The sequence below is a fragment of the Nannobrachium achirus genome (assembly GCF_963921795.1).
Source record: "Nannobrachium achirus genome assembly, chromosome: 3".
NCBI lineage: Eukaryota > Metazoa > Chordata > Actinopteri > Myctophiformes > Myctophidae > Nannobrachium > Nannobrachium achirus.
The window spans coordinates 19,331,506-19,344,732 of NC_137812.1; the positions used below are offsets into that span (position 1 = coordinate 19,331,506).

A 13,227-nucleotide genomic window follows, 5' to 3' on the forward strand; every position below is an offset into this window, starting at 1 on the left:
AAATTGTTCTGCATTTGTCCTAAGGGGCATAAATATAAAAACAGAATTGTGTCATGGATCCCCAGTTTGACTGTAATTAGTCATTTAAGTTGTTTTGTTCAAGGAACCCTGATAAAAAAAAGGTTTTTGTTAACTGTCTCAATTTCACAACAAAGATATAGATACTGTAGATGTAGTGTTGTTGGCATTGAAACATACAAGTTAATGGAATTGTAGTGAAATTAAACGCCTTCTCAAGGACCCCTGGTGGTCCCCGTGCCCCCCTTTGAAAACCACTGGCCTAAATTACAGGTGCTACTGTAATGATCATGGTTTTCCAGACTACAGTTTAAATTCCTCCAATTTAACTTCCACACTGCAACAATCCAGAGTGTCCTTTTAACCCTGTCAGAGTTAAATGAACATTCACGTTTGTTTTTTCTTTCTTTCTTTCTTTCTTTCTTTCTTTCTTTCTTTCATTTTCTTTTTTGCTGTGCAGGGTATGAAAGAAGATTAACAGTACAATACTGCTTTATGTACAAATATTTAAATACATTAACCACGACACTAGTGAAAATAACCGACCAACAAGCGCACAGCATGTAGCATCGCAACTATCTGTGAACATATCAATCTGCCATTGTACCTATTTTTGATTGACTATGTTTGTGGTTAACCAAAGTGGTTAATTCTGGAGCTGTTTTCCCCCAGCGATCAGTCAACAAACAATCTCTACTTCCTTAACGTCGTCCACTTTCACTTCCTCCGTCTTCTCCTCTCCCTTCTCCTCCACTTCCTCCTCCTTCCGCTCTGTGTCCCGTTCCTTTACCTCCACCTTTCTCCTTGGCCACTCCTCCTCCCCCTGCTCCTCCTCTTTCGCCTCCGCCCCACCCTCTGCTCCCCCCCTCCCCACCTCCTTCCCCCACTCCTTCTCCCCGACGTCCGCCATGGCTTTCCTCCTCCTGCTCCTCTCCCTCAGCGCGCAGGGGAGACAGTTTGCCAGGAAGAGGACGGTGGACAGACAGAGGAGGGACAGGACCACTCCGGCCCCCACCTCCAGCTCCCTGTCTCCCAGCCTCTGCAGCTCCTCCCTGTCCTTCTCCCCACGTCCTCCTCCTCTCTCCTGGCTGGGGGAGAAGTACACGTCGCTCTCCTCCAGGTTCGGCATCAGCGCGGCCCGCTCCAGGTCGTTGCGGGCGACCACGGCGCCCCGCTTCGCGCCCCTGCCGTTCCCGTTCACGGCAGCAGCGGCCCTGCCGTAATAGTCTTCGGGGGTCGCGTTGACGTCGCCGGGACCGTCGTCGTCGGAGTTCGCCGCGTAGACGCCGCCGCCATCTGATTCCACCAGCATGTCGGAAATGTCAAAGTCGAAGTCCTCGCCCTCACCGTCCTCGCTCCCCATTGGCCGGAGGAAGTCGGAGTCCAGGTTGACCCTTATCCAACCGGATCCCCTCGCCAGCCTCCTCGTGGGCGGTTTGGGCTCCTCATCTCCGTCTCCTTCGTAAAGGGAGTTGGAGGGCGGGTCGACGCAGGCGCCCACCAGGAGCTCGGCCCTCAGCAGGGGCCCGCCTCCGTCGCCCTGGGCGACCACGCGCTGGACGCGCCCGGGGGTCACCACCACCACGGTGTCGGCCAGCGAGGAGAGGCGCAGGGAGAAGGGGAGGCCGTCGAAGGAGGAGAGGAGGGAGGAGGTGTCGTCGCTGAACTGGAGCCACGCGCTGATGGAGGCCTCCTGGGGAGAGAGAGAGAGAGAGAGAGAGAGAGAGAGAGAGAGAGAGAAGAGAGAGCAGAAAGAACAGTGACCCATGTTTCTTTTAAATCATCTCTGTCAGGTGGAAACAGTTGCTTTTCAGGATTCAAATTCAAAAATAGCAAAAGTAGCAGGTCGACAAGCTCAAAACACGTCGTTTCGTGCCCGTTTCGAGCTTGTGGATCTGCTACTTTTGCGTGACGCTGTAGTATGAAGTTACAGCAATGTGTTATACTTCACGGATTAGGTTTTCTTTCGCATGGGACCAGCAATGTAACAACAAACGCGGTCATTCACAGACTATTGCCTCACACAATTTTCAAATGCTTCAGTCATACAGTCTGGAGCACGGAAGCTCTGAACATGAGTAAAATGTAAAGCGGATGTGAAGCCTCCTCCCCACTTTCGTTTCATCTTTACAGTCGCGCAAATGTATCCTAATGTGAATCAAAATCATCTACACATATCGTCACTGTCGGGCAGAAAGTTTCAAATTTGTACATTTCGATGCGAAGTAAAGCCCTGCTTCATCAGACAAGGCCGTCGCACAAAAGTAGTGAAAACAGCAGATCTACAAGCACACAACGCCTCGCGGTGTGAGGCGTTGTGTGCTTGTAGATCGTCTATTTTCACTAGTTTAGTTCATTCATCCAACGGTTTTGGACTTGGACAAGGTTTCCACCTGACAACGATGATATATAGCTTGCTGCTTAGCAGAAGACAATACAGAAAAGATATTTTCGTAAGCAGAAATGCAAGCTTCCGTTACTCGGATTCAGACTCAGAGGTGTAGTTCCAGACTCTGTATAGCATTCAGAGATTGTGGGATAGTTGTCTGGCTACGCAAGACTACCCCCGCTCTAACCTGTCCGTATTCGTAGAGGACGTTGTAGGCCGTCACCGTGGTGGTGATGACAGAAGGGTGAGCGGGGCTGGCCTTGGTGGACATGCCGAGGCCGCCGACCACCTGCACAGAGAGGTCACCCAGGGTCACGGCTTCAGAAGACACCACGATGTCACAACTCCCCAGAAGCCCGTCCCACTGCTCCGAGATCACCTGAGACACACACACACACACACACACACACAGAGAGAGAGAGAGAGAGAGAGAGAGAGGGTAGGGGGAGACAGACAGACAGACAGACAGACAGACAGACAGACAGACAGAGGGAGAGAGATACTGACCATGATATTGACTTGATACAGACAATGATACTGATATGATACTGACCATGATACTGACCATGATACTGACATGATACTGACCATGATACTGACCATGATACTGATATGATACTGACATGATACTGACCATGATACTGACATGATACTGACATGATACTGACCATGATACTGACATGATACTGACATGATACTGACCATGATACTGACCATGATACTGATATGATACTGACCATGATACTGATATGATACTGACCATGATACTGATATGATACTGACCATGATACTGACCATGATACTGACCATGATACTGACATGATACTGACATGATACTGACCATGATACTGACATGATACTGACCATGATACTGACCATGAGTGATGACACCGACTTGATACCTAAATGATTAACCATGATACTGACCATGATACTGACATGATACTGACCATGATACTGACCATGATGCGGACCATGATACTGACCATGATACTGACATGATACTGACCATGATACTGATATGATACTGACCATGATACTGACATGATACTGACCATGATGCTGACCATGAGTCATGACACTGACTTGATACCTAAATGATTAACCATGATACTGACATGATACTGACATGATACTGACCATGATGCTGACCATGATACTGACCATGATACTGACATGATACTGCGTATTGCGTATTGCCGGGGTTATTGCACTGACAATGCAAGCTGACAATCAGCCCACCAGCAGAGCCATAAATCATCACCTACGTGCAGCGATGTTCTGCCAGGTCGTAAACCAATCACGGTGCCTGGTTCCCCCAGGACGGCCACCTGAGGGTTCTCCACTCGCAGCCAGCCGTGCAGCAGCTCTGTCACGTCCACAAACCAGTCGGACGAGCCCAGCAGGTGTGTGCTGTCACCCTGAGCATCCTGGGCCGTGAACTGAGTCAGAACCTGGACCGTGGAACGCTGGAATAACGGAGAACAACTGGAGGTGGAGAGAGAGAGAGAGAGAGCAGTAAGAACAGTGACCCATGTTTCTTCTTGTATATCGTCAAAACTGTTGACAGGATTCAAATTCAAGAATAGCGAAAGTAGCAGATCTATAAGCTCAAAACATGTCCCTTCACGCCGCCTTTTCAGCTTGTAGATCTGCTACTGTTGATACCTTTACAGTATGTGACGTGACAATGTAGTGTGATCAAGTAGTAGGGCATGAAAAAAACAAAAAGTTAAAATATGGAGATATGCTATGCACATCTACGTTGGTGACCACATAGAATCCTTTCAAGGACCCCTGGGGGTGCCTGGACGTCACCTTGAAAAACAAAACCCCTGCCAAAAACACATTTTACCACTTCCAAACTTTTGTTTCAATTTTCTCAAAACATTCAAAAATAGTGAAAAAAGCTGATCTACAAGCTTGTGAGCATGTACAGTAGATCTACTATTTACACTGAATACAGGCGTGTGTTGAGATTCCCCATCGTTGCGCCTTGGATACATCATTTGAAAACCATTATTTTCTAACAGTGAGACTGTTTTATGGCAGTTATGTACTGTACATAGCTACCATGTGTAGCCTTTAGCTTTTTTATTCCATTCTCTCTATTGTTCCCTCCTTCCTGTGTGTGCGTAGGCGTGTGCGTGCATGTGTGTGTGTGTGTGTGTGTGTGTGTGTGTGTGTGTGTGTGTGTGTGTGTGTGTGTGTGTGTGCATGCGTGCGTGCGTGCGTGCGTGCGTGCGTGCGTGCGTGCGTGCGTGCGTGAACGTTGCAACACTGCTGTCGTGTGTCAAAGCTCCACCCCTATCAGACTCAGCAGACAGAAATCAGGAAACAGAAACTTAAAGCACACTCCTCACTGGACACACGGAGAGACAGAGAAAAGATTCACTTTCAGATCAAACACACAACTTCCAGTGAGGAAGACTTTTCTTTCCACAGCTACGGGAGGGAAGAAGCTACTAACCCAGACCACTGGAACCTGCTGCTGACTCTGTCAGGGAACATTCTAGAAGAGGGAGTGTTACCACCACTAACTGTCTGATCTTTTCCTTTATCGAGCAGAGTGTTTGTTGCTTCACTCAGGGACAAAATGGCATCTAAGGCATCTTGCCCAGATGAGGATTATTCCTGTCCTGTGTGTTGTGACATCTTTAAAGATCCTGTTATCCTGTCCTGCAGCCACAGCTTCTGTAAAGCCTGTCTGCAGGAATGGTGGAGAGAGAAGGTAATAAAGGAATGTCCAGTTTGTAAGGAGAGACATTCAGTGGATCCACCCAGAAACCTGGCTCTGAAGAACCTTTGCGAGGCCTTCATACAGGAGAGACACATACATCAGAGAGCTTCAACAGGGTCTGTGGTTCTCTGCAGTCTGCATGATGAGAAACTCAAACTGTTCTGTCTGGAATGTCAACAGCCAGCGTGTCTTGTGTGCCGGGATTCTAAAAAACACTCCAACCACAGTTTCAGACCCATCGATGAAGCTGCTCTGGATCACAAGGAGGAAGTCCAGAAATCACTGAGGTCTTTAAAGGAGAAACTGATGGCTTTAAAAAAAGTTAAAACAAACTGTGTCCAAACAGAAGAACACATTAAGGTCCGGGCCCGGCACTCAGAGATGCAGATGAAGGAACAGTTTAAGAAGCTTCATAGCTTTCTACAGAAGGAAGAGAAGACAAGCATCTCTGCACTGAGGGAGGAAGAGCAGCAGAAGAGTCAGATGATGAAGGAGACGATTGAGGGTCTGGACAGAGACATATTAACCCTTTCAAACAACATCAGAGCCATAAAGGAGGAGCTGATAGCTGAACACTTCTCATTCCTGCAGAACTACAAGACCACAATGGAAAGAGTCCAGCTCACAAGGCAGGACCCACAGCCGGTCTCAGGAGCACTGATAGACGAGGTCAAACACCTGAAGAACCTGGCCTTCAGAGTCTGGAACAAGATGAAGTACATTGTCTCCTACACTCCTGTCATTCTGGACCCCAACACCGCACATCCAGCATATTCCCTGTCTGATGATCTGACCAGTGTGAGACATGGAGAGACACAGCAGCTTCCTGACAACCCAGAGAGGTTTGACTTCTTCGAACGTCTCCTGGGCTCTGAGGGCTTTAACTCTCACAGCTGGGATGTTGAGGTTGGAGACAATACTTACTGGTGGCTAGGTGTGTTAGCACAGTCTTTTCAGAGGAAGGGAACGAGTGGGGGTCAACGCTGGGCCATAGAGTTAAATGAAGGTAAATACAGAGCAGTCTCCTCACCAGAGTCACTTACGTCTGTGACTGATCTCTCAGTGAAGCGGAAGCCCAAGAAGATCAGAGTCCAGCTGGACTGGAACAAAGGAAAGCTGTCCTTCTCTGATCCTGATACTAACACACACATACACACCTTCACACACACTTTCACTGACACACTCTTTCCATACTTTGGCACTACTGAAACTGTCCCTCTGAAGGTGTTACCATGGAGGATCGGTGTAACTCTGGAACCACCTAGTTAAACATTATGATGAGGATGAGGATGAACTATTTTCTTTAAATATCTCAAAAAGTATAATTTTCTTTGGCTTTTATTATTTTGTAATGAAATAACGTACCTTGCTTTTACGTCCGTCCTCCTCTTTTAATTTTTAAAGTGCTCAGAACTCTCCTCTTTTTTCAGTATAAAACTTTGTAACGAGAAAAGTACAAGCAATAATAACTGTGTAAAGCTGAAGCTGATGTTTGAACAACATTTCTAGCACAAAGAATGTGGACGTGGTAGGATGCCAATAAATAAATAAAAAGGAATAAATATAAATTGGGGACAACTAGTGTGTTCTGGCTGGAGCGAGGCCACAATTGAATGATCTCAGTAATGATGTTGAGGGATCGAGATACTTTACTACAAAATGTATCAGACTATTATTATGATACTTTTACACATGCTATATTTATATTTCCTAATATAGAATCATCCCGTTGGATGAACCTCTTTATGACATTATAAAGAACAACATGTTATAATATGATGGTTAGCAGAGATCAGTGTGTTAAACATGACATGAGTTTAGTTTTATGAAACAACAAGGGTTGCTGAGGTAGACTATGAACCCTGCAGTCACTTGAATATGAATGAAAACCATAATAAAATATATATATAAAAAAAAAACAGACTTGGATGTATTGTTGTTCTAAATATGCCACATTGCTCTTTTGAAATGTCACTTGACAAAACAATTGTGTTTTTAACTCAATAGTTTATCCCATTAAACGGTTTTAATGTGATAAACTTTTGAGTTAGAAACACAATTGTTTTGTGCAATTGCTTTTCACCATTGTTTTTGGAAAGCGTAGTTTTAGATTTTAGTTTTAGGGTAATGTTGACTGGTAATATTCAAATCATATCAATTTTTATTTATAAAGCACATTTACAACAATAAAATTGCCCAAAGTGCTGTACATTGAGGCATCAATGCACAACAAAACCTGTGTAACAATCACAGGGCATAAAGAAGAACATTAAAACAAATAAGGTGAGATAAAAAAAAAAAAACTACATTAAAAGCTACAGAAAAAAAAAACAATTGACTGAGCACGTCGAATATTGAAAGGGAGGTTATTCCAGAGAGTGGGGGCAGCAGCAGAGAAGGCACGGTGCGCAGGTACTACAGGTAATAATGTGTATTAATTTAAGCCTAGAATTATTGAATGTTTTAACCAGTGCAAAATAGCAGATGTACAAGCTCACAGCGCAGCACAAAGTGCCGCGCTGCGAGCTTGTAGATCTGCTATTTTTTGGGAAAAAGTCCTGAAAATGTGTGCAAATCTTTGAATATATGTATTTTCAAAGCGAACGTTTGTAACTCAAATTTTGCTTCTGGGTGGTCCCTGGAACTAAATATTTTGAGATGGGGGTCCGTGGCCAAATAAATATCATTTTGGGGGTCCTTCACATGAAAAGGTTTGAGAACCACTGACATAGTAGTCTCTCAAGAACAGACTAACTGAGCTCCATTTAAGTGAAAAGGACCTTTTCTTTGACGATGGCTGGCCAGATTGCTGACATAGAAACATAGGTTTTTCAACAAATCTTAAAAGGATTCAAAAGACACTTATAGAATCGGGTCAAAATTCTAATTTTCACGATTTTGCAAAAATAGCAGATATACAAGCTCGCAGCGTGGCACTCGGTGCCGCGCTGCGAGCTTGTATTATGCTATTTTTCAATAGTTAAAGCATAAAATAATGATACACAATAATGTGTACCCGTTCTAAATGGATCAAAAAGATTATTTGTTTGTATGAGTGGAACAAACTGGAGGCAGCAGCAGACATTCTTATTGGCACTGGTAGACAAGGTCTTACCTTAACATCTGGGGCATCACAACATCTGTCTAATCCCTTCTTAAGCATTCTGATATCTTAAATCCCATCGACCCCCACCTGACCCCCACCCCTTCACACATTCAGCTTCCTATTATGCTCAACTGAACAGGTTTCATAAAGCTACAAAGACCACTCAACTATAAGAGCTGTTTCCTACATCGGTCAACTAACTCAGTGGTTCTCAAAGTGGGGTCTGGGGACCCTCCGGGGTCCCTGGGGGGGTTTAAGGGTATCCCCAACAAAATGTCATATTAAAGCAAAGCCTAAAAATCTTATGCTTCAGTTATATAGCCAATCTACAAGCTCAGTGCTCAGAAAGCATCTGGTATTTCTGAAAGATTTTGACAAATATTGAACATTTTGAAAAATAATAATCTCCTAAAAATTGAGAACCACTAGCATAATGCAGTGGTTCTCAAATCTGTCTGTATTTGGCCGCGGACCTCCCATCTGAAAATGTTTGGTCCCCAGGGACCGACAGAAGAGAAGTCTAAATTACTCAAAATGTTCCAAAAAATTCTAAAACGTAAAAAGAATAGCAAATTAAGCTGTACGGAGTGACGCGCTGTGAGCTTGAATATCAGCATTTTTTTTTTTCTTTACATTGCTTAACTCATACAGTGCCATCCGGCCACAAGGGGTGCTAGAGTGCCAGAAATTTCTCCATAGACCTTCTTTATAGCTTTCGTCGACCCTCTCCCAACTGGCTTGTGTTTTCACTCCAGTCAATGCTATGGGTGTCGAGAGGAGGAAGCTAGCTGACACGTAGCCAAAATGCTAACCCATTTAGAAGCCCGATCTAAAGCTATTTCAGCCGCAAAAAACTTTCTCTTTGGGTCTGGGGACACAATCCGGAGAAAATCCTGTCTAAAGATGTGATTTATTATTGGAGTGGGCGGCGCGATGCGGCCGTTAGCACGAATACGGCCCGTGGATGGCCGAGTCTAAGTCCCGGCCAAGGATGGACGTCTAGACCGGGGCTTCGTTGAGGCCTCCGATAAAATAATTCATTTTATTAAATATCCCGGACATGTTCGGGATAGGCACCCTGGAATACGTCGCGCCGCCTACAATGAACATTCGGTGAACATTTGGGGGGGTCTAAACTTTATTTTAAACCATTTTCAATGGAATAAATCGTCGGAGCATCTAGCGTCTCTCGTTGGTGAGCGCTGGGCGAGCCGGGACCACCCACGTTGCTCCAAGCAGCTCGGGGTAAGTAAAATAGCAAATAAAATTTTTTTTTGATCCCGAATATCCCGAACATGTTCGGGATAGGCACTTAAAGGGTTAAAATACAATGCTTTTTATTCCATAAGAATTATGACGTGTTGCTATATTAACTACTTACTTCTGCTGGGGACCCCCTGGAACCCCACCACTTTGAGAACCACTAGATTAGAATAATGGACTTACGTACCCATTCTCAGTCAAGTGGTTCCAGCCAACGATAGCGTTGAGAACAGGGTCTGACAGGGACACCCGCAGGGGCACCGAGGGAGCCCACACCGACAGACACACCGACCCACTGAGCATGCCCAGTTGAAACTCCACCCGTGCGCAGGTGCTCCCCATCCCTGATTCACTGCCATCCACAAAGAGGGTGGAGCAATCGCTGGACACCTGTTGCAGAGAAAAAGGGCACATACGCACGCACACACACACACGTACGCACGCACACAACCACAGACAAACATACACAATAAATATCACAAAGACTTGAGACAATGAGATTCATTATTTAGAAAATTCATTTTTTTTGTAATCGTCAGAAGTTGCGATGAATTTAGTCGTTATGCAAACTTAGATAAATTAATTCCCTTAATGTAGCCTATTCCAAAGGTCAAATTAGCCTCTGTGATCTTTTTTTTTGGGGGGGGGGGAACAGATGTATAACTAGAAAGATGAGAAATTGCGAGTGTGGTTGCCGTTTTTGCTCTATAAAGGTGACTTTACAGTGAATGCTGCTTCCTCATTAATGGCTAAAAGTTACTCTATGAAGTTAGGAGAGAACAATAGTGTGTTGCTATAGCAACCACACTAACTAGAAAGATGCAATTCTGAATCCCGTCTTACTATTTATATTAGATATTGTGATATCAAGTGAAGCATGACCGAAAGGATAACATTACTCAGAAAGCAGGGACGTGCTGGCCATTGGGAAAAGCGGGACAACTCCCGAACGGCCGGTTCATTCTCAGGCCGGTCCAGGCCGGCCATTAGGAAAAAAACATTTAATAAAATGTCGGCCTTCGTTCCATTTTGGGGGCTAGGCGGCCAACAAAGTAAATCGTCACTGTCGGGCAGAAACCTCGTAACTCCAAGTTTCAAATGTATACATTTTTTCGCAAAGCAAAGCCCTGCTTCATCATATAAGGCCGTTGCACAAAAGTAGTGAAAACAGCAGATCGGCTGTTTTCATTAGTTTAAATCATTTTTAAAATGATAAATACAAAACAAACGGTTTTGGACATACAAGGTTTCCACCCGACAACGACGAAATATAACTCATGTACAGTAATTGGCCCTCTGGCTTGTCACTTGTCATGATCTGAAATGGCAAATCTTTGAGTAGCAGCAGCGCTATAGAGAGAGATCTCTCTCTATAGCGCGCAATGAGGGCCTCTACAACTCTTTTTCCCGGGCTGAATCAGGGGCCCAGCATGTCCCTGGTAAACAGGTTCACTTATATGCCAAAATGTCAATTGTCTGAACATGGTTGAAACGCTTTTAAACTCATTTATCAGTTGTTGTTTTTCTTTAGGTTACAACACTTTGGCTTTATTGGAGCACATAAGACCTGTTTCAGCCTCACTGGCTGACATTTCACTTGCCGTTATCTCATTTATCAGTATTGTGTCTTTGTATACATGACTAAATTATGTGTTTTACATTAACATGAACTTTAACGTTCTCCCAGCACAGATTATCATCATTATACAAAGTGTATTTGGGTGTTACCACTGTCAAGGAGATTTGACTGTTAATCATTTAAAAGAACTACAAATGTGTATTGAAAGTGTTTGTTCTCTGTGAAACCCATGCCTTATTACTGGGATGCTTCCTACTGCATATTGTTACAAAATGTAAAAGGTGTAAAATGCACTTTTACAGGTGCCAAACAGCGACTGCAGTTCCTGCCTGGTGACTGGAAGTTGAGTTCATTAGCAGTTTGCAATAGAAAAGTACAGTTTCATGACAGCACAAATCACTGATACAAGATCAAGTAAAAGGAGATCCTAGTATGCTTTATGGCTTATTTACACAGGAACCACTATTACAGACTAACAGAGCCTTCATACTCATTAGTATAATTGGTATAACACTGACTTTGTTTGACCAAAATGTTCAGTCTGTCTTTCAATGTTATATGAGATATAGGCCTACTACATGAAGTGGTTCGTAAATAAGCGAAAAAGCTTAGCCTACTAGGATCTTAGTTGACCTTGTACCAGTGATTTGTGCTGTCATGAAACTGTACTTTCCCCCCCCCCCTATGCCTTCTAATAAATGCATCAACCAATCAATCAATGGAACAGAGCCATTAACTCATTATCATTGGTATACCAGAATGGAACATATAGCCTTCATTAGTATCATTGGTAACACTGACTCTGTTTGACCAGAATGTAACAGATCCTTCACTATTCATTAGTAGGCTATCATTGGTGATGGTATACTGTACATCCCTGCTCTGCCTGCATGTAACCGTGATGCATGAAAACTGTTTTCACCTGTAGGCCTACATATTTTGTTCTGATTGTATTGTATTGTGTACACTTCTGCTTTGGCAATGTAAACGTATGTTTTCTCATGCCAATAATAGCCCTTTGAATTGAATTGAATTGAATTGAATTATAACAACTGACTCTGTTTGACAATAAAGACTGCGCCCCCCCCCCCCCTCTCTGGCTCTGCTGTCTGCTCTCGCTGTCCCCTCCCCCTCCCTGCCAACCCAGTGCTCAGTGCTCCGCCTCCCCCGTCACCCCGTGCGAGAAGACAACAGAGAAAGTTTGGAGCCAGATACGGTACGAACGTTAAGTTCATTCATTCACAGTGTTGAGATTTTTTTTTTTAAGTCAGAGAGTTCGATTGTTTATGTTTGCTACACACCAGAGTCCATGGGTGCGTGCGTGTACGACAACGTAAGTTCTTTACTTTAATATGTCGCTATAGATAACCTCACTTTAAAGGGGTTTGTGTATTCAAGCTAAATTCTTGTTGCTAATGCTAACCACATGCTCGCTAATAGATAGGGAGGGGCTGCCGGTCAGAGAATGCTATCGTTGTTGTAACTGTGCACTTTCACATCTATTATGTTTTTTACATTGAAGAGAAATGGCATTGCACTTATTTCTTTAGAGTGACCAGTGTGTTGAGTTTGGTTACAGTTAACTACTAAATGTTTTCTGATCTGATCTGAGCTAAGCTGCTGTTTCTAACCACGAGTGGGCATAAACGGGTTCAATTCCATGTAAAACCACATAGACATAGGCCTACTGTAGCCGCAAATTGCAACACTAGATTTTTTTATAATGGGATGAATCTAGGGTTGCAATACCTCCCATAGGGATTCAATGCATGAAAACAGTTTTTTGCTAACTGATTGTATTAAATGACTTCAAACTCACCAATATTGTGGCTCTATGGAAAGCTTGGAATTTACTCTTGCTAACTGCAAAGTGTTTGTTTCTGAAAAATCCACCGTGGAATTGTTATGATTTTATTTTCTGTCAAGAAATTCAGTTCGGGTGATTATTTTTTCTAAGTGCTGGAGTTTGGAAGCGCTCGTGGGAAGTCACTCAGCAGTCCTGTGTACCAGCTGGTTCTGTCACATAGCCTAATGCAGGAGGCAGCGGGACGTGGTGTTTAGAAGACGAGCGCTTCCTAAGTTCATGACGTTGAAAAGAAAACATGGCTGCTCGGATTTTATTAACAGAAAAT

General features: G+C 44.0%; 2 protein-coding genes across 2 annotated transcripts in view; one reads left to right on the forward strand and one right to left on the reverse strand.

Annotated features, from left to right (window-relative positions):
• Window positions 1-697: 697 nt before the first annotated feature.
• tmem132a (transmembrane protein 132A) overlaps window positions 698-13,227 on the reverse strand; it is a gene marked incomplete at both ends in the record, with an annotated part of 36,144 nt that continues 23,614 nt past the window's right edge. The window contains 4 exons of the mRNA XM_080722410.1: window positions 698-1,711; window positions 2,595-2,786; window positions 3,676-3,895; window positions 9,704-9,906. Coding sequence (XP_080578536.1) covers window positions 698-1,711; window positions 2,595-2,786; window positions 3,676-3,895; window positions 9,704-9,906 — 1,629 coding nt within the window. The remainder of the gene's footprint in view (window positions 1,712-2,594; window positions 2,787-3,675; window positions 3,896-9,703; window positions 9,907-13,227) is intronic.
• LOC308281521 (E3 ubiquitin-protein ligase TRIM39-like) lies at window positions 5,004-6,416 on the forward strand (the record flags this gene model as incomplete). Its single annotated transcript, XM_080721739.1, has 1 exon — window positions 5,004-6,416. The coding sequence occupies one exon, from the start codon at window positions 5,004-5,006 to the stop codon at window positions 6,414-6,416; it is 1,413 nt and encodes a 470-aa protein (XP_080577865.1).